The 22,232-nt window shown below is 46.0% G+C and overlaps 1 protein-coding gene across 1 annotated transcript; it reads right to left on the bottom strand.

Moving 5' to 3' along the window:
• Positions 1-868: 868 nt before the first annotated feature.
• Positions 869-1,736, bottom strand: LOC140784424 (peptidyl-prolyl cis-trans isomerase-like). The gene has a single exon (XM_073131827.1). The coding sequence runs from the start codon at positions 1,693-1,695 to the stop codon at positions 1,174-1,176; it is 522 nt and encodes a 173-aa protein (XP_072987928.1). The 5' UTR covers positions 1,696-1,736; the 3' UTR covers positions 869-1,173.
• Positions 1,737-22,232: the final 20,496 nt, after the last annotated feature.

Consider the following 22,232-nt stretch of genomic DNA (forward strand, 5'->3'; position numbering starts at 1 on the left):
TGACTAAGCTCGCAAATATATAACATATAAGTCTACAAATATCAGAGCAGTGACTCATAACGTAATAATTAATATTTTTTAAATAAACCTCATGTGAAATTTATTACACAATTATTAGATATGTACGGTTAATTTATAATAGAAATTTTTCTCCATACCCCTACAAATTTATTTTTAAGCCCGCAAGCCACAATATTTGATGGCTTCTTTTGTAAGCCAGCTAACTAGCTTTTACTATCTTCTAAGTCTGCAAATCAGCCAATTTAGTTAACCTTATCCCCGCAAATTTATTTTTAGGCTCGCAAAACAATATTATTGGCTTATTTTGTTAAACCAACAAACTAGCCTTTGCTGCCTTCTAAGTCCTCAAATCAAAAAATTTAGTTAACGTTAACCTCGCAAATTTATTTTTAAGCCGGCAAACAACGTTTTACACCCTTTTTAATAACCAACAAGTTTATTTTATTTTATATAATTTTTTATTAAACATACATTAAACGATATTATTAGTAAAAATATTTCTAAAATAATTATATTTTATTTGCTCAAATTATTTACACTATTTTCCTATAATTTTTATTTTATTTCTAGAGTTCTCATTACATGAGGACATAATAATTATAATATAAATATTTGAGTATTTTAAAACAGAGGAGAGAGAAAAATATAGAGAAGAGATAATATTGACAAGATATTAAACTGATATATATAAGCCAGTTATGTCAAAGATAAAATTGGAATCCAGTTGAAAATACATTAGAATTTATATAGTATTATTTAATTATTTACTGGGGACTGAACTTGAATAAGAACAATAAAGTTATTTTAGTGTTTGGTTGGATTTCTAAACCAGTTTAGGGACCTTCCCTAAACTCCAAACAAAAAGAAATACTTCCATTAACTCAAACTAAACAGGAACAGAAGCACTACCCAGTTACTAGCTAGCGAGAGCCAGACACTTATTTATAACTATACTTCCTAAGAAGCAAAACCAGTCCGCTTAACTATACTTCCTAAGAAGCAAAACCAGTCCGCGAGATATGCATGATCCATTAATTAAACAACATTCTGGGGAATATATACCACGCAGAAGAACAAATAATGGACGACCAATTATTATTCCCTATTTCTTTTTTCTCTTCGTGAGATAGTCCAAAGGCTTCAATCAGTCAATTAAAGCTGGCCGCAGTCAGCTACGACAATCTGTTTCAAGGTCCTCCCGCTCTGCGACCCAAACTTCTCGATCGCTTGCACCACCTCCATCCCTTCCACGACCTTCCCGAACACGACATGCTTCCCATCGAGCCACGATGTCTTCGCTGTGCAGATGAAGAACTGAGACCCGTTGGTGTTCGGTCCCGCGTTCGCCATTGAAAGCACGCCCGGCCCGGTGTGCTGCATGACAAAGTTCTCATCAGCGAACTTGTTTCCGTATACGGACTCACCGCCGGTTCCGTTCCCGGCTGTGAAGTCTCCACCCTGGCACATGAAGCCGGGGATCACCCTGTGGAAGGCAGAGCCCTTGTAATGGAGGGGCTTCCCGGATCGGGTGACTCCTTTCTCGCCGGTGCACAGCGCACGGAAGTTGTCAGCAGTGCGTGGCGTGACGTTGGCATAGAGCTCCATCACGATGCGGCCAGCCGGGTCGGCGCCGATGGTGATGTCAAAGTAGACCTTGGGGTTTGTGGAAGCCATTAATTGCTTAGTTCAATGACCTTTCTTGATTTGTGAAACATGCTGGGATTTGTTCACTTATATAGGCGTCGAGCTAGTTGAGGAAATGCTCCACTATTGGATGAATGTGAGCCGTGCGTGTCACACGTTTCGCTATCATAGAGGTGGTGGTAGGAAGATTCTCTCATTACTTGCTCCATATTTTTGTATTGTATGCATATGAACATAAAAAAGAATATGTGTCTGGAAGACAACTTTTTAGGATTCTTCTCTTCTAGCGTCTCAGAAAGAAAGAAAGATGCTCTAGCAGAAGGCGACTTGCCAGAAAATTTCACCGCAAAAACGATATTTAGCGTGCAAGAACCATTAATCGGAAAGCAATTATTCGAGAGATAAATATGTGGCTTGTAAAGTTCGTGTATAAAATGTACCTATTTGTAAATTATGCCTTCTACACAGTTTGTATGTACGGTCAAACCTAGCATAAGATAGGTCATGTGGTTGTATATGCACAAAATTGTATCATAAGGGATGTGCTAAAGTTATGTGCACAAGAATAAGCGAGATAGTTTTCAATTTATACTATCCAAAATAATGAAAATGTCCATATAAAATAACAAGTAAAATATAGAAAAAAATAGAAACTAATAAATATTATTATAAAATATAAAGAAAAATAATACACTATATAAAAAGAATATTCCCTTTACCAGTTTTTTTTAACAATTTTTAAGCACTAAACAAAACAAAATAATTATCTATTTATTAATAGTGATTTACATCGAAAACACACTTGGCTTTCGATTTTGTGACCTATGCCCTTTAATTTTCCTTTGCAATATAGGCTTTTTTTCTTTTTCCAACCAACTCTTGGGTGGCTCAACAGTTGAAAAGACCACAATTAATGAGTTTGAATAAAAGAACTCGTTGTTATAGTTCATAATTAAACAACAAAAAAATGGTTTCGCTTCATCTGTAGTTTCCATCGTCTTCTAACTTCAAAATAGGTTTAGGGTTTCACTTCATTACTTTTCTTTCCTAAAATCTCCTCTTGGGTTTAATCAAAAGATATGACTCGATCGGATTGGATCCATTTGTGACACATTGGGCCCATAGGGCCCATAGGATTGAGCCTATTTATCTAATTATTTATTTGAATTCTTTTTGACAGTTGCTTTATTAGTGCATGCATGAACTCAAGTACCTATTAAATGTGAACTCAACTTGTTAATTAAATAGTTGAGTCTACTCAAGTTGACTAAATATTTTAATCGAGTCATGAGTTGTATTGAGAACCCGAATTCAACTCATGCTAGTCAAGTTGTGTTGATTGATTGAGTCCTTATCTAGATTGGTCTAGGGTTAGCCTCTATAAATATGTGGAGGAAACCCTAATTTAGGGATTATCTCATTATTAGATTGTTTTTCCCCCCACTCTAGTTCCAAGCACAAATCCGTCCACCATACCATAATCATCTTCCATAATTCTAACCATTATTCCACATCCATCTCGCTATCTCCTAACCTTTGGTCACTATTTCATTTCTAACTTTCGATCTACTCAATCCAATGGTTAGATCAATCCCAATTACCTTCGCAAGTTTCCTGTCGATTTCTGTTCAGATTATCTAATTAGATAGAAACTCATCTTCAGCAAAAGCGACCATAACACTTCCGTCGCTCCTCCCTCATCACTCTAGTGACCAGCCATACCATGTAGCTCCCTTCTCCCACCTCATCTTGTTCAAGACACTAATCTATTCACCATAGCCATTATCATCTCCCAAACCCTATGCATATATCCGTCCATCTCGTCACCTCCTGAGTTTTGGTCATTATTCTCTTTATAACTTTTAATCTACTAGCCTGATCGATAATATTCTAGTTGCGTTGGATTCCTAATGTCCAAAAGAACAACATATTGTCAGATTGTTCCAATAGTTGTATCTATCCCTACTGCCTTCACAAGTTTTATGTTAAGTTCTATGCAGATTAGCAAATCAGAGAGATAATCATTTTCACCGAGGGCGACCAAAACAGGCTGATAATAATATAATAGTATAATACACTCTGCATTTAACCTAGGCTAGGCAAGTAGATAGGCACTATCGAGATAGGACTAAGGTGGTGTATGGGCGCACAGCTCCGACATTATGCACTTATTACCCAGTGGTATCTATAGATCGGACGGAGGTGGACTAAGCTTTGATAGATAGAGATACCACATTGAGGAGGTTGCATGCCCATCTTAGACTTGCTCAAAACTTTATGAAGCAAGTTGATGATCATAGCCATCGGGAGCAGGAGTTCGACATTGGCATTTGGGTGTTCATGAGGGTGAAATCGTATCGACAGGTGACCTTGCGTCCGATGCGAAATCAGAAGTTAGCACATTGCTACTTTGGTCTGTTTCAGGTGTTAGACCGTATTGGTTCGATTGCATATCGTTTGGAGCTGCCGGAGCGGTCGAGAGTGCATCCTGTCTTCAATGTTTCATTGCTTAGGGAGCGGATTAGTGATCATTAGATCATTGGATTAGTTCTACCAGAGCCATTGGAGGAGACAGAGATTTTAGAACCAGTTTGTGTACTTGCTAGGCGCCGACGACATTTTGGTACTAGATTAGAGATAGATATTTTAGACGAGTAGCTTGGCAAGCCATTCGATGAGGTGACGTAGGAGTTGGAGACGAATATCTTGGAACGTTTCCCTAACTTTACACTTTGAGGATAAGGTGTGGGAAACGTGGTTGGCTGATACACTTAGTCAGAGTCATTTCTTTTCATTACTTTTTTTTTATTAAAATAAATTTTCTATAGGTCAAGTTCAAACGCGGAAGGGGCGCGTTCAAATGCCTGCATTAGGTTTGCAAAAATAGAGAATGTCTTTTGTGCATTCGAACGCGATCGAGTGTGTTCGAACGCTATTGGCGGGAGTCTACTAGAATTAGGGTTAATAAGTGTTATTTTGACTTATTGGCTGACCTCTATAAAGGTGTGGATGGCAGGCAAAATCGTAATGTTATTGGAATATTAATTTCTTGCCTCTCTATCTTCTCTCTACCCTAATCTCTCTCCTCACTCTTCACTAACCTACCACCTCTACCGTTGGCAAGGTTTCTCCTAATTTCTAATCTCCCTCATCTGTCGAGTCCTCCCTCTTCCTTGGGATCTCGACCACTTTTTTTTTTTCGTCTTTATCCCTTAAACAACATCAACCATCCACCCTCATCTCCAATATCATCCATAACCCTAACATCCACTCCTCCCATCCCCACCATCATCATCTGCACTATATTATGTTTTTGTCCCAGTTGCAATTCAAATTTGCAAAGGATGTAAATATAAAAAATGTAGATCCTAGTTTCGGATTGATCCCAGTTAGTTTCAAAATTTACGGACTATGGGAGAATATTTGGTGAATATTTTCCCTCGGTTCTACAGACTGCTTCCTGCAATAAATTCAAATCTTGAAGGAATCATTCTGTAACCTTTCAGATAGCCTCCTATAAGTCCTCAAAACACTCTCATGATTGACCTTGAGTTTATCCTAGGAGTAAAAGTAAGATAACCTAGGAGTAGAAGTAAATTAATATCCCTTCATCACCGCCATTACTGCCCATTATCTTCCTCACCATCATGACCGCCATAATCCCTCCTTCCACCCTCTCTATCTACCATCTTCACCCTAATCAAAGCCTACACTCCCTTGTTGTGGATTCTAGTGGTTCGTAACAACTGGTATCAAAGCCATGCGAACCTCATACCTCTATTAATGGTGGAAACAAGAAAGATGACATCAACAGGGAGACCAGATAAGAGCACACCGACAAGGGAAGACTCAACCCACGATAACCCTAACCGTGAGGCCGATTTCTTTAGAGCGACCACGGTAGGACCGAGTCAACCAACGACTATGGGTGTGAATATGGGCTTGGCAGATGAACTTAGGGCATGTTCCAAACATTGCTGCATAGAGTTGACACAATACAAAAAGATCATAATGAATTAAAGGAATATGCCATGAACCGATCGGCTTCGTCATCTCCTCGATGACGATCGGTGACTAACCAAGGACCACCGAGGTATACATCACCATCAAATATCAAACAAATTGGATAAGGTCATCAACCTCTAGATCTACAATTTTGATATTTATGACTTCTCCATATTTGAAATCTATATATGACAAAATGAAAGTTTAATCCAAGAAGATAAGCGATGAAAGGAAGGGTTAATCCGAGAAGATAAGGAAGACTAGTTTATTTGGTTTCCTAAGATTTTAACTTAGTTGTTGATTCGTTAGGATTTGTTAGAGTTGTTTAATTTAGTTGATGAGGTTCTAGGGTGAGCCTCTATAAATATGTGGAGTAAACTCTAATTGGAGTATGATGATGATGATATTGGAATTGACTTTGGCCTTTATCTCCTCCTCTACTTGTCTCTAGTCATTGGCGCCCTCTCCCACCTCCCTTCTTCCACCACCCAAGTCTTTGGTCGGCCTCTTCTAGGTTCTAACCTCCCTCTTCTAACCTTGAGGTCATGTTCAAACGCAAGAGGAGTCGCATTCGAACGCCCTTGTGAACGCTTGCATCAGGTTCACAAATACAGAGAACGCATATTGTGCATTCGAACACGGTCAGGTGAGTTCAAACGCTTGTATCGCGTTCGCACATCTAGAGATGGAGTTTTTTGAGAGCATTCGAACGTGATCGATGGGAATCCTCTAGAATTAGGGTTTCATATTGTTTTAGGACTTATTGGCTAGCCTCTATAAATATGTGGATGGCAGCCAACTTCATTATGCTATTAGATTATTGATTTCTTGCCTCCTATCTTCTCTTAACTCTCTCCCTCCTCCCTCTTCACCATCCTTCGCAAATACAGTTGGCAAGGTTTGTTCTAACTTCTAATCTCCCTCGACTGTTGAGCTACCCCTCTTCTTTGGGATCTCGACCACTTTGTTCGCTTCATCTACTTCCCTTAATCACATCCACAATCCACCCTCATCTCCATATCTATCCATAACCCTAACATTGACTCCACCCGTCACCACCACTATCACCCACGTTATTCCATATTTTCGTCCTTGCTACGGTTCTCATATGTGAAGGGCATAAATACAAAAGTTGTAGATCAGGAAGTTACGGATCTAACCCAATTTTCTTTGTAATTTTCTGTCTATTAGAAAATATCTGATGAATATTTTCCCATAGTTGTGCGACCTACTTCCTATAGTATATTTAGATCTTGAAGGAATCGTTGCGTAGCCCATCTTTGGTTCCAGATCTTAACAAATGGTATCAGAGCAGGCGAACCTCAAACCTCCATTAATGGTTAAAATAAGGAAGATGACATCAACAAGAAGACCTATGGAGAGCATACCGACAAAGGAAGACTCAATCCACGATGACCCTAACTGTAAGGTCGATTCTTTTGGAGCGACCATGGCAGGACCGAGTCAACCAACGTCCATGGGTTCGAATATGGATGAACTTAGGGGCATGTTTAAAACATTATTGCATAGACTTGACAACATGCAAAAGGATCACAATGAATTCAAGGAATATGTCGTGAATCGATTGGGTTCGTCATCTCCTCGACGACGATCAGAGTTTCAAGAAGGACCAGCGTGATACGATCTTCTCTTTGGGGTTAAGGCTCTGATACCAGCTTTATACGATCTGGCACGGAACTTTGAAATTAGATCCCAAAATATTCTGTCGTCGGATCGACGTGAGATTTTGATATGTTGTAGCCTCGTAAAAGAGCTTTCCAACAAATCTAGTTGCAGGCGAATCGGAGTTGGGGATCTCGAGATATCGTTCGTTTAGTGGACGGACGTCAGGATGCTCTGTTTTGGATTCGTGGATGGAGGCACGAGATCCTGGGTAATGGTGGATGGTGGTGGACCGGCGTTAATGTGGTGGCACCGGTGAAAAGTGATGGTGGAACGGTTGTGGTTGATGGAAGGATTAGGGCAAGTGTTGGATAGATTGGACGAAGGGGGAGAAGAGGGCCACCCCTAAGGGACTAGGGTGATTAGCCGGACGAGAGAGGTTAGAAGCAGCGTCGCCGGGGATTGAGAGAACGGGAGCGAAGAAGACGAAGGAGGCAAGGGAAAACTCAATCTCAATAATCAATACCGATTTTGGTTGCCCTACACATCCTTTTATAGGCTAACCAACAACTCACATTAACCCTAAAACACAATTTTCGCCGACCGCGTTCGAACTCGCCTGACCGCGTTCGAACGCACCGAATTAGTTCTTCTGGATTTGCGAATGCGATGCAGGCATTCGAACGCGTGATCGAACGCGCCTGTCGGTATTTGCGAATGCGATGCAGGCGTTCACAGTGCGTTCGAAAGTACCGCGTTCGAACGCGCAGTACATTCTCTTTTCCACGTTCACAACCCCGTTCACAAAACCGCGTTCGAACTCACTCCACCCGCGTTCGAACGCGACTTACAGAAAACTTATTTTAATGGGAATTAAACACTAAAACATGAAATAAAAACACTCCTAAAGTGAATCCATGCTCGAGACGACGTCGGTGAAGTCCGAATCGTATCAATCCACCACGCTTCCGCAACCTTGTCCTCAAGGTTTGAAGTTTGTGAAGCGATCTTTGAACTCGGCTTAAGTTCCTCCATGGTATGATCTTCTCGCATTGGTTCCCCACATATCTGAAGATATAGGAAATCTTTGGTGCTGAAAGAGCGGCAAGCTCACTTGTGTCCGGTTTGGCGCGAAAGAGCATCGGCGGCTCGATTTTCAATCCCCTTTTTGTAGACTAATTTGTAGTCATACCCAAGGAGTTTCGTGACCCACCGTTGTTGGGCTGGGGTGTGCACACGTTGCTCCATGAAGTAGGGTAAGCTACGCTGGTCCGTGCGGATAGTAAATCGTTGGCCAATCAAGTAGGGTCGCCATTTGGTGACGGCGTGTAGAATCGCTAGCATTTCGCGCTCGTAGGTAGATAGCTGTCGCGACTGACTTGACAATGCTTTTCTCATATATGCCACGGGTCTGCCCTCTTGCATCAAAACTGCTCCAATGCCCTAACCCGAAGCGTCGCACTCCACCACATAGGGCTTGCCGAAATCTGGTAGTGCTAGAACCGGAGCTGTAGACATAGCTGTCTTCAAGGCTTCGAAGGCCTCCGTCGCTTTGCCTGTCCATTGAAACCCACCTTTTTTGAGTAAGGAGGTCAGCGGGGCAGCAATTTTGCCATAGTTGGCAACAAATCGCCGATAGTACCCTGTCAATCCAAGGAATCCCCTGAATTCCCTCTGATTAGTAGGAATCGGCCAATCCACCATATTCTTGATCTTACTTGGGTCGGCTTCCACTCCTTTTACAGAGATTATATGCCCCAAGTACTCCACTCTTGACTCTCCCCAAAGACATTTGCTCATCTTAACTTTTAGCTGGTTTTGTCGCAAGATATTTAATACCTCCTGCACGTGCCGCAAGTGCTCACTCCAATTCCTGCTGTATACTAGAATATCATCAAAGAAGACGAACACGTACCGACGCAAACGGCATGACTTGGAACTCATAGTGGCCATCGTGAGTTCGGAACGCCGTTTTGTGTACATCTTCAGGGTTGACTTGGATTTGATAGTATCCCTGATACGATTCGGACTTCACCGACGTCGTCTCGAGCTTGGATTTGCCTTAGGATAAGATTGAGTTTTAGGATAAGATTGTGTTTTAGGATAAGATTGAGTTTTAGGATAAGATTGTGTTTTAGGATAAGATTGAGTTGTTGGTTAGCCTATAAAAGTATGTGTAGGGCAACCAAAATTAGGAATTGATTATTGAGAATTGAGTTTGCCTTGCCTCCTTCATCTTCTTCGCTCCCGTTCCCTCAATCTCCCCGGCGACGCCGCTTCTAATCTCCCTCGACAGGCCAATCACCCTAGTCCCTTAGGAGTGGCCCTCTTCTCCCCCTTCTTCCAATTTATCCATCGCTATCCCTAACCTTTCCATCATCCATAACCCTTCCACCATCACTTTTACACCGGTGCCACCCCATCAACACCGGCCCTCCACAATCCACCATTACCCAGAATTTCGTGCCTTCATCCACGGAATCCAAAAACAGAGTATCCTGACGTTCGTCTACTAAACGAACGATATCTCGAGATCCCCAACTCCGATTCGCCTGAAACTAGATCCGTTGGAAAGCTCTTTTCCGGGCCTACAACATATCAAAATTTCACAGTGATCCAACGACGGGATATTTCGGGATCTTATCTTAAAGTTCCGTGCAAGATCGTAATAATCTGGTATCAGAGCCATAGCACCAAAAGAGGGTTCGTATCAAGCTGGTATCAGAGCCTATAGCCGAGGAAGGATCGTACCAATCTGGTATCAGAGCCACCGTTCCTCGGACAAGCGCTTCCAATGACGACCACCAGATCCATGGCTGCACGGCGTGATGATGAAGAAGAGATTCTCCCAATAGAGGAGGAAGAGACGATTGCGGGGACTTCCACCCGCGGAACCATCCGATCTAATCGGAATACGGAAGAGCCTAGCGTTCTATCCATGTTGGGGTCTATTTCAGAGCAGATGGCCATCAACCACCAGATGATGATGGAGATGATGCGGGAACTACGGGCGCCAAGGGAAGCAATGTCTAACGGGAAGGCACCATCGACCCCACGACGCGAGTCCACCCCCTTGAATCAATCCTCACCGGTTCAGCCTTTGCAACCACAAGAGCCGCTGCTACCACCACCCTATGGGCAGAGGCAAGCAAGGATGGTTACACCAGGACCAGTTGCAGGTGAACCCATCCGACGAGCGAATCACCATGGAGACCACATTGGAGATCAAGATCCATGGGCGGGCCGATACGATCCGGAACCACGGCGAGTTGATCTAAACCGAAGGAGGGATCATCAACCCTTCATGGTGCATCCTCCGCCGGTTAGACAAGGAGTTGGGCATGATTTGGAACGAGACAACGGCATTCGTGGACAAGTCGTGCGTCTCGAATTCCCCAAGTTCAAAGGTGGCGATCCAATTGATTGGTTGTATAGGGCGAAGCAATTCTTTGCATACCAAGGTACGGCAGAAGAATAGAAGGTGACGCTTGCAAGCTTCCACCTTGAGGATGCGGCGCTTCATTGGTTTCGATCAGCCAATGCCATTGAGGCCATCGAAACTTGGGCTGAATTTTGCGCCGATATCACACGGCGATTTGGAGTATCGGGCTATGAAGACTTTGATGCTCTCCTCTCAAAGACGGTTCAGAAGACCACGGTTGGGTCATACCAAGAAGAATTTGAGAGGATTAGTAGCCGATGTCATCCACCATGGACGGATCGGCAACTTCGCGGCACCTTCATCTCCGGGCTGCGGGGTGACATACAAGCCGATGTGAGGGCTTTAAGGCCTAGAACCTTAAAGGAGGCCTTCCAAGATGCGGTGCTTATGGAAGACAAGCATAGAGCCATGAAGATACACTGGAAGCAGAGTTGGACAAGCCAAGGAAGCCGCAATCAAGCTCTACCAAACATAGCGGCGGGAAACACTAGCGGAGTACCAAGAGCTGCTCTTTTGCATTGATACCTCCTCGAGCACCCTTGAAGCCATCCCAAGATGTGAAGTACGCACCTAGAGGTCCAGGGCGAGCACTTACACCTGCCCAAGTAGAAGAAAGAAGAGCCAAGGGCTTATGCTTCCGTTGTGATGAGAAGTTTGTACCAGGGCATCGTTGTGCTAAACCGATGGGATTGGTGATGCTCATCGATGGATTGGAGGAAGCGGAGGATGAGCTTGCAGCTGAAAGCGCAGATGTGGCTGGACATCGAGGAGAAGAAGTTGAGGAGCAAAACGTGGAGGACGTTATAGCTGAAATCTCCTCCACGCCTATTCGGGGACGGCGGCGCCAAAGACATTGCGGGTGAACGGAGTAGTCAAGAAGACCACACAGTGAGAATCTTGATTGACACGGGTCCACCCACAACTTCATTGACATGAGGCTCCTTAGGAAGATTGGGCTCGAGTCGGAACCCACGGAAGGGTTCGATGTGACGATTGGAGATGGCACCACCTTGCGAGCGAGATTCTATTTGTGGAGGTGCAGAATTGAAGGTGCAAGGCCAAACTTTCACATTGGATCTTTATCCATTGGCCTTGCAAGGTGCCGATATTGTTTTAGGGACCCAATGGCTTCGGAGCTTGGGGCCCGTGACCTTTGATTTTATAAGCCTCACATTGACCTTTTGGAGAGATGGTCAGAGAGTGTTGTTGGATGGAAGTAAACCGCTGCTTGAACTTTCAAAAGAAAGGGAGCTCGCTTCTTTCTCGGCACCCACTTTTCCTTTCTTTTCAGATCTACGAAGAGCCGGTGCGAGAGGATAGTGATCTGGTCCGACTCATGGAGGAGTTGAGAGCGAACCCCTCAAGCAACCCCGAGCACGAGGAGCGCAATGGGTTAGTACTAGAGCACGGGCGAATCAAGGTACCCGAAACGAAGAGCTACGGAGGCTATTGATGGCACACTTCCATGATACTCCTATAGCAGGTCATGAAGGGGTATTACGTACTTACAAGCGGCTGGCCCAAAACTGTACTTGGACTGGGATGAAGACGGACGTGAAGAAGTATGTGCGTGAATGTCAAATCTGCCAACGAGCCAAATCGGAGGCACTCAAGCCTAGCGGGCTACTGCAACCACTACCGATACCAGAGCGTATTTGGGAGGATATCTCCATGGACTTCATCGAGGGGCTGCCGGAAGTTCGAGGACAATCGGTGGTGTTTGTTGTGGTGGATAGACTGAGCAAGTATGCACATTTCATAACATTGTCTCACCCGTTTTCAGCAAAAAGGGTTGCTGAAATTTTTGTTCGAGAAGTGGCACGCTTGCATGGGATGCCTAGGACGATCGTGTCAGACCGGGATCGCATCTTCATAAGTGAGTTTTGGTCCGAGTTCTTCAGATTGCAAGGGACTCAAATCAATCTTAGTTCAGCTTATCACCCCGAGACGGATGGCCAAACCGAGGTGGTGAATCGTGGACTAGAGCAATACTTGCGATGCTTTGTGGCGGATCGACCAAAGGATTGGGTCAAATTTCTTCCCCGGGCTGAGTGGTCATACAATACCGCTCATCACTCAAGCATTGGCATGACCCCATTTGAGGCGGTTTATGGGCGCATTCCCCTGTCTTGCGTGCCTACGATAGACTCGCGGCGACGGATAGGGGCGAGCTTGACTTGGAGCTTGCTGATCGAGATGAAACATTGAGATGGCTCAAGACTCACCTAGCCACAGCACAAAACCGCATGAAGCAAACGCATGACAAAGGCAGACGTGAGCGAGAATTTGAGGTGGATCAATTGGTGTTCGTTCGAGCTCAACCGTATTGACAGTCCACATTGAGGCCAATTTTGAACCAAAAGTTGGGATACAAGTACTATGGTCCGTACCGAGTGCTACAACGAATCGGTCCAGTAGCTTACCGATTGGACCTACCTGAAGGAACCAGGATACATCCCGTCTTCCATGTCTCGGCATTGAAGGCCCAGATCGGGCCTAACCATGTAGTGGGTTCGACCTTACCCGAACCAATGGAGGAAGATGGCTCCAATGAGCCGGTTCGAGTCCTAAGTCGTAGGAGAAGACGCCAAGGATCCAGATTAGAGGCGAAGTGCTGATTGAGTGGCTGGGCAAACCTACTGATGAGTCTACATGGGAGCTAGAGACAGACATCATGGATCGCTTCCCAAATTTCAAACCTTGAGGACAAGGTTGCGGAAGCGTGGTGGATTGATACGATTCGGACTTCACCGACGTCGTCTCGAGCTTGGATTTACCTTAGGATAAGATTGAGTTTTAGGATAAGATTGTGTTTTAGGATAAGATTGAGTTTTAGGATAAGATTGCGTTTTAGGATAAGATTGAGTTGTTGGTTAGCCTATAAAAGTATGTGTAGGGCAACCAAAATTAGGAATTGATTATTGAGAATTGAGTTTGCCTTGCCTCCTTCATCTTCTTCGCTCCCGTTCCCTCAATCTCCCCGGCGACGCCGCTTCTAATCTCCCTCGACAGGCCAATCACCCTAGTCCCTTAGGAGTGGCCCTCTTCTCCCCCTTCTTCCAATTTATCCATCGCTATCCCTAACCTTTCCATCATCCATAACCCTTCCACCATCACTTTTACACCGGTGCCACCCCATCAACACCGGCCCTCCACAATCCACCATTACCCAGAATTTCGTGCCTTCATCCACGGAATCCAAAAACAGAGTATCCTGACGTTCGTCTACTAAACGAACGATATCTCGAGATCCCCTACTCCGATTCGCCTGAAACTAGATCCGTTGGAAAGCTCTTTCCCGGGCCTACAACATATCAAAATTTCACAGTGATCCAACGGCGGGATATTTCGGGATCTTATCTTAAAGTTCCGTGCAAGATCGTAACAATCTGGTATCAGAGCCATAGCACCAAAAGAGGGTTCGTATCAAGCTGGTATCAGAGCCTATAGCCGAGGAAGGATCGTACCAATCCCGCTCTTAAGTCAAGTTTGCTGAAGTAGGCCGACCCTGTGAGCTCATCTAGCAACTCCTCGATCACCGGTATTGGATACCGGTCCTTGACAGTAATTGCATTCAAGGCTCGGTAGTCGACGCAAAACTGCCAACTCCGGTCTTTCTTCCGAACCAGCAGCACCGGCGATGAGTAGGCACTTCTACTCGGTTGAATAATCTCTTGCTCAAGCATTTCCTCCACCAATTTACTGATCTCTTCCTTCTGGACATGCGGGTACCGATAGGGTCGGACATTCGCAGGTTCAGCCCCTGGAATGATTTGGATGCGATGGTCATGACGACGGTTCGGCGGTAGTTCTCGGGGTTCCTTGAAGAGATCCTGAAACTCCTGCAGCAGCTCTTCCATGTCAGAGGCTACTTCCTTTGGTGGTGGATGTTCTGGTTCAACAACAGCCATTTGCAATAGTAGAGCTCGGTCCCCTGCACAAGGAAAACCCACAAGTGGTTGCAATGTCGGCCCTTGCCGCGGTTGATTTCCATCTAGCAGCACCCTTCTTCCATTCCTCCGAAATGTCAGTGTGAGGTTTGAGAAATCAAATGTTACGGGCCCCAAGCTTTGAAGTCATTGAGTCCCCAAAACAATATCGGCACCTTGCAAGGCCAACGGATAAAGGTCCAATGTGAAAGTTTGGCCTTGCACCTTCAATTCCACACCTTCACAAATAAAATCTGCTCGCAATGTGGTGCCATCTCCGATTGTCACATCTAACCCTTCCATGGGTTCCGACTCGAGCCCAATCTTCCTAAGGAGCCTCTTGTCAATGAAGTTGTGGGTGGACCCGGTGTCAATCAAGATTCTCACTGTGGTTTTCTTGACTACCCCGTTTACCCGCAAGGTTTTGGCGCACTGTCCCGAATAGGCGTGGAGGGAGATTTTGGCTATCATGTCCTCCACGGGTTGCTCCTCAGTTTCTTCTCCTTGATGTCCAGCCACATCTGTACCTTCAGCTGCAAACTCATCCTCCGCTTCCTCCAATCCATCGATTAGCATCACCGATCCCATCGGTTTAGCACAGCGATGCCCGGGTACAAACTTCTCATCACAACGGAAGCATAGGCCCTTGGCTCTTCTTTCTTCTACTTGGGCTGGTGTGAGTGCTCGTCCCGGACCTCTAGGTGCATACTTCACATCTTGGAATGGCTTCAAGGGTGCTCGAGGAGGTACCACTGTAGCAGCAACCCTTGGTATTCCGATAGTATTTCCCGCCACTATGTTTGGTTGAGCTTGATTGCGGCTTCCTTGGCTCATCCAACTCTGTTTCAAGTGTATCTTCATGGCCCTATGTTTGTCTTCTATAAGCACCGCATCTTCGAAGGCCTCCTTTAAAGTTCTAGGCCTTAAAGTCCTCACATCGGCTTGTATGTCACCTCGCAACCCGGAGGTGAAGGTGCTGCGAAGTTGCTGATCCGTCCATGGTGGATGACATCGGCTACTAATTTTCTCAAATTCTTCTTGGTATGACCCAACCGTGGTCTTTTGCACCGTCTTTGAGAGGAGAGCATCAAATTTTTCATATCCCGATGCTCCAAATCGCCGTGTGATATCGGCGCAAAATTCAGCCCAAGTTTCGATAGCCTCAGTGGCATTGGCTGCTCGAAACCAATGAAGCGCCACATCCTCAAGGTGGAAGCTCGCATGGGTTCACCTGCAACTGGACCTGGTGTAACCATCCTTGCTTGCCTCTGCCCATAGGGTGGTGGTAGCAGCGGCTCTTGTGGTTGCAAAGGCTGAACCGGTGGCGGTGGGTTCAAGGGGGTGGACTCGCGTCGTGGGGTCGATAGTGCTTTCCCGTTCGCCCGTAGTTCCCGCATCATCTCCATCATCATCTAGTTGTTGATGGCCAATTGCTCTGAAATAGACCCCAACATGGCTTGAACGCTAGGTTCTTCCATATTCTGATTAGATCGGGCGGTTCCACGGGTGGAAGTCTTTGCAATCGTTTCTCCCTCCTCTATTGGGAGAATCTCTTCTTCATCATCTCGCCGTGTAGTCATGGATCTGGTTGTCGTCATTGGAAGCGCTTGTCTGAGGAAAGGTGGCTCTGATACCAGATTGATATGATCTTCTCTTTGGGGCTAAGGCTCTGATACCAGCTTGATACGATCTGGCACGGAACTTTGAAATTAGATCCCAAAATATTCTGTCGTCGGATCGACGTGAGATTTTGATATGTTGTAGCCTCGTAAAAGAGCTTTCCAACAAATCTAGTTATAGGCGAATCGGAGTTGGGGATCTCGAGATATCGTTCGTTTAGTGGACAGATGTCAGGATGGTCTGTTTTGGATTCGTGGATGGAGGCACGAGATCCTGGGTAATGGTGGATGGTGGTGGACCGGCGTTAATGTGGTGGCACCGGTGAAAAGTGATGGTGGAACGGTTGTGGTTGATGGAAGGATTAGGGCAAGTGTTGGATAGATTGGACGAAGGGGGAGAAGAGGGCCACCCCTAAGGGACTAGGGTGATTAGCCGGACGAGGGAGGTTAGAAGCGGCGTCGCCGGGGATTGAGAGAACGGGAGCGAAGAAGACGAAGGAGGCAAGGCAAAACTCAATCTCAATAATCAATACCGATTTTGGTTGCCCTACACATCCTTTTATAGGCTAACCAACAACTCACATTAACCCTAAAACACAATTTTCGCCGACCGCATTCGAACTCGCCCGACCGCGTTCGAACGCACCGAGTTCGCTCTTCTGGATTTGCGAACGCGATGCAGGCGTTCGAACGCGTGATCGAACGCGTCTGTCGATATTTGCGAACGCGATGCAGGCGTTCATAGTGCGTTCGAACGCACCGCGTTCGAACGCACAGTACATTCTCTTCTCCACGTTCACAACCCCGTTCACGAACCGCGTTCAAACTCACTCCACCCGCGTTCAAACGCGACTTACAGAAAACTTATTTTAATGGAAATTAAACACTAAAACATGAAATAAAAACCCTCCTAAAGTGAATCCATGCTCGAGACGACGTCGGTGAAGTCCGAATCGTATCACAGCGGTGGGACCTTATCGAAATCGATACCCATAGGTCTAGGTACGTCATATGAGTGTCAATGATCCCTCTTACCTATGCCTTCACATCATCCCCCACCTTCGTTACAAAACCCAAGGCGGTAGAGAAACCCGAGAGGCTTGCGGCACCGGTGCGCTTCATCGATGAGGAGGATTGGCACTATGAGGATGAGGTGATACGATCACGCCTCTGGCTATGGAGCTCTGATACCAGCTTGATACGATCATGCCTCTGGCTATGGAGCTCTGATACCAGCTTGATACGATCTCGCCTTTTTGGTGAAGGGTCGATCTCTTCCAATTCTTGATCTGGACTAGATCTGGCACGGAACTTTGAAATAAGATCCCAAAATATTCCGCCGTCAGATCGAAGTGAAATTTTGATATATTGTAGGCCCGGAAAAGATATTTCCAACAAAATAAGTTTCAGGCGAATCGGAGTTGGGGATCTCATGATATCGTTCATTTAGTGGACGAACGTCAGGATGCTCTGTTTTGGATCCGTGGATGGAGGCACGAGATCCTAGGTAATTGTGGATGGTGGACCGGCGTTAATGTGGTGGCACCGGTGAAAAGTGACGGTGGAAGGGTTGTGGTTGATGGAAGGATTAGGGCAAGTGTTGGATAGATTGGACGAAGGGGGAGAAGAGGGCCACCCCTAAGGGACTAGGGTGATTAGCCGGACGAGGGAGGTTAGAAGCCCCTTAATTTGGAAGTTCAAGCAGTGGTTGGCTTCCATCTAGCAGCACTCTCTTGTCATTTCTCGAAAATGTCAATGTGAGGCTTGTAAAATCAAATGTCACGGGCCCCAAGCTTCGAAGCCATTCGGTCCCCAAAATAATATCGGCACCTTGCAAGGCCAACGGATAAAGGTCCAATGTGAAAGTTTGGCCTTGCACCTTCAATTCCACACCTCCAAAAATAAAATATGCTGGCAATGTGGTGCCATCTCCGATCGTCACATCGAACTCATCCGTGGGTTCCGACTCGAGCCCAATCTTCCTAAGGAGCCTCTTGTCAATGAAGTTGTGGGTGGACCCGGTGTCAATCAAGATTCTCACTGTGGTTTTCTTGACTACCCCGTTCACCCGCAGGGTCTTTGGCGCAGCTGTCCCCAAATAGGCGTGGAGGGAGATTTTGGCTATCATGTCCTCCATAGGTTGCTCCTCAGCTTCTTCTCCTTGATGTCCAGCCACATCTGCACCTTCAGCTGCAAACTCGTCCTCCGCTTCCTCCAATCCATCGATTAGCATCACCGATCCCATCGGTTTAGCGCAGCGATGCCCGGGTACAAACTTCTCATCACAATGAAAGCATAGGCCCTTGGCTCTTCTTTCTTCTACTTGGGCTGGTGTGAGTGCTCGTCCCGGACCTCTAGGTGCATACTTTACATCTTGGGATGGCTTCAAGCGTGCTCAAGGAGGTACCACTGTAGCAGCAAACCTTGGTACTCTAATAGTATTTCCCGCCGCTATGTTTGGTTGAGCTAGATTGCGGCTTCCTTGGCTCATCCAACTCTGTTTCGAGTGTATCTTCATGGCCCTATGTTTGTCTTCCATAAGCACCGCATCTACGAAGGCCTCCTTTAAGGTTCTAGGCTTTAAAGTCCTCACATCGGCTTGTATGTCACCCCGCAGCCCGGAGATGAAGGTGCTGCGAAGTTGCTGATCCGTCCATGGTGGATGACATCGGCTACTAATCCTCTCAAATTCTTTTTGGTATGACCCAACCGTGGTCTTTTGCACTGTCTTTGAGAGGAGAGCATCAAAGTCTTCATATCCCGATGCTCCAAATCGCCGTGTGATATCAGTGCAAAATTCAGCCCAAGTTTCGATAGCCTAAGTGGCATTGGCTGCTCGAAACCAATGAAGCGCCGCATCCTCAAGGTGGAAGCTCGCAAGCGTCACCTTGTACTCTTCCGCCGTTCCTTGGTATGCAAAGAATTGCTCCGCCCTATACAACCAATCGATCGGGTCGCCACCTTTGAACTTGGGGAATTCGAGACGCACGACTTGTCCACAGATGCCATTATCTCGTTCCGGATCATGTCCTTGTCTAACCGGGGGAGGATGCACCATGAAGGGTTGATGATCCCTCTTTCGGTTTTGATTAACTTGTCGTGGTTCCGGATCGTATTGACCCGCCCACAGATCTTGATCTCCAAGGCGGTCTCCATAGTGGTTCACCCGTCGGATGGGTTCACCTACAATTGGACCCGGTGTAACCATCCTTGCTTGCCTCTGCCCATAGGGTGGTAGTAGCAGCGGCACTTGTGGTTGCAAAGGCTGAACCGGTGGCGGTGGGTTCAAGGGGGTGGACTCGCGTCGTGGGGTCGATGGTGCTTTCCCGTTCGCCATTGCTTTCCCGTAGTTCCCGCATCATCTCCATCATCATCTGGTTGTTGATGGCCATTTGCTCTGAAAGAGACCCCAACACGGCTTGAACGCTAGTTTCTTCCGTATTATGATTAGATCGGGCAGTTCCACGGGTGGAAGTCACTGCAATCGTTTCTCCCTCCTCTATTGGGAGAATCTCTTCTTCATCATCTCGCCCTGCAGCCATGGATCTGGTTGTCGTCATTGGAAGCGCTTGTCTGAGTAACGGTGGCTCTGATACCAGCTTGATACGATCACGCCTCTGGCTATGGAGCTCTGATACCAGCTTGATATGATCACGCCTCTGGCTATGGAGCTCTGTTACCAGCTTGATACGATCTCGTTTTTTTGGTGAAGGGTCGATCTCTTCCAATTCTTGATTTGGACTAGATATGGCACGGAACTTTGAAATAAGATCCCGAAATATGCCACCGTCAGATCGATGTGAAACTTTGATATGTTGTAGCCCCAGAAAAGAACTTTCCAACAAATCTAGTTGCAGGGGAATCGGATGTGGGAATCTCAAGATATCGTCCGATTTGTGGACAAAGGTCAGATGGTCTGTTTTGGATCTGTGGATGGAGGCACGTGATCCTAGGTAATGGTGGTTGAAGGTGGACCGGCGTTAATGTGGTGGCACCGGTGAAAAGTGATGGTGGAACGGTTGTGGTTGATGGAAGGATTAGGGCAAGTGTTGGATAGATTGGACGAAGGGGGAGAAGAGGGCCACCACTAAGGGACTAGGGTGATTAGCCGGACGAGGGAGGTTAGAAGCGGCGTCGCCAGGGATTGAGAGAACGGGAGCGAAGAAGACGAAGGAGGCATGGCAAAACTCAATCTCAATAATCAATAATCAATTTGGTTGCCTACCACATCCTTTTATAGGCTAACCAACAACTCAAATTAACCCTAAAAACACAATTTTCATCGACCGCGTTCGAACTCGCCCGACCGCGTTCGAACGCACCGAGTTCTCTCTTCTAGATTTGCGAACGCGATGCAGGCGTTTGAACGCGCGATCGAATGCGCCTGTCGGTATTTGCGAACGCGTTGCAGGCGTTCACAGTGCGTTCGAACGCACCGCGTTCGAACTCACAGTACATTCTCTTCACCACGTTCACAATCCCGTTCACAAACCGTGTTCGAACTCACTCCACCCGCGTTCGAACTCACTCCTAAAGGGAATCAATGCGCGAGACGACGTCGGTGAAGTCCGAATTGTATCATGAGGTTGATCCCTATAGAGATGGTGACGGGCGTGCTCGAGGATTTAGATAAGGTGATCAACATGAACAAAGGTTTAGACCTGAACGAAGGATCCTTTGCGAACTCGACAATGCTATTAAGGGCTGAACCACATGCTTGGAATTTCAAAAATCCAAGACGGTGATCCAACGGATTTGGTGTTTCAAGTTGAACAATATTTTGATTGTCAAAAGACAACGGAAGATGCAAAAATCCAGATGGCAAGCTTTCACCTTCAAGGAATGGCATTGCATTGGTATAGATCGGTTATTCATAGTGGTGGATTTACCGGATGGGCTGATTTTTATCAGAGGATTACACGCAGATTTAGGACAGCGACATATGAAGATTTTGCCACCATATTAAGCAAGATGGTTTAGAGGACGACCATATCGGAGTACCAAGCTGAGTTTGAAAGAGTTAGTAGTCGTTGTGAGCCACCGTGGCCCGAACAGACATTGATGAGCACATTTATTTTGGGGCTGCGAGAGGAGATACAAGCGGATGTTCATGCTCTATGTCCTACTACTCTTGAGGGGGCCTTTGAGAAAACCATGAGGATGGAACAAAAGCATAGGGCTTTAAAGATGGCAGAGAAAAACAATTGGGGCAACCAAGATGGGTGGTTTGCACCTAGAACGTTGGCTGGAAATTCTGCGATTTAAAAAACATCGGCTGCAAGTACTAGAGCACGACCACCTTTGAGACTTTCTTTCGATGTTAAAGGAGGCACAAGACCCCTCGTTCAAACTCTCACACATGCGTAGGTGGAGGAGCGAAGAGCGAAGGGTCTTTGCTTTCGATGTAATGAGCGTTTCACCCCTCGTCATCGGTGTTCTAAATCAATCGAGAGTGTGATGCTTATCGACTGTCTTGAGGAGGATGATAAGATTGTTGATGATGGAGAGTTTCCAGAGGAGGTCCATGAGGAGACCGTTGAGGAGGGCATGGAGGAAGATATCCAAGCTGAAATATTGATGCATGCATATTCGGGTACTTCCTCGCCGAGGACATTACGAGTAGACGGACTTGTTAGAAAGCATTATGTGCACATCCTCATCAATTCAGAGAGTACACACAACTTTCTAGACAAGAAGTTAGTGAGGAGATTAGGTTTGGATGCTGAGCTGACCACGGGATTTGATGTTGCTATTGGAGACGACACGAAGCTTAGAGCGGAGAGCTTGTGTCTCCGGGTCGGTTTACGGGTGCAAGGGCATGATATCATTATGGACTTGTATCCGTTGGCACTACGAGGAACATACATTGTCCTTGGTGCTCAGTGATTACAGAGTTTGGGACTCGTCACATTTGATTTCCGGAGCATGTGGATAAAATATAAATAAGGA

The sequence above is a fragment of the Typha latifolia genome, chromosome 3, assembly GCF_019914945.1.
Source record: "Typha latifolia isolate L0001 chromosome 3, TyphaL0001v2, whole genome shotgun sequence".
Taxonomy (NCBI): Eukaryota; Viridiplantae; Streptophyta; class Magnoliopsida; order Poales; family Typhaceae; genus Typha; species Typha latifolia.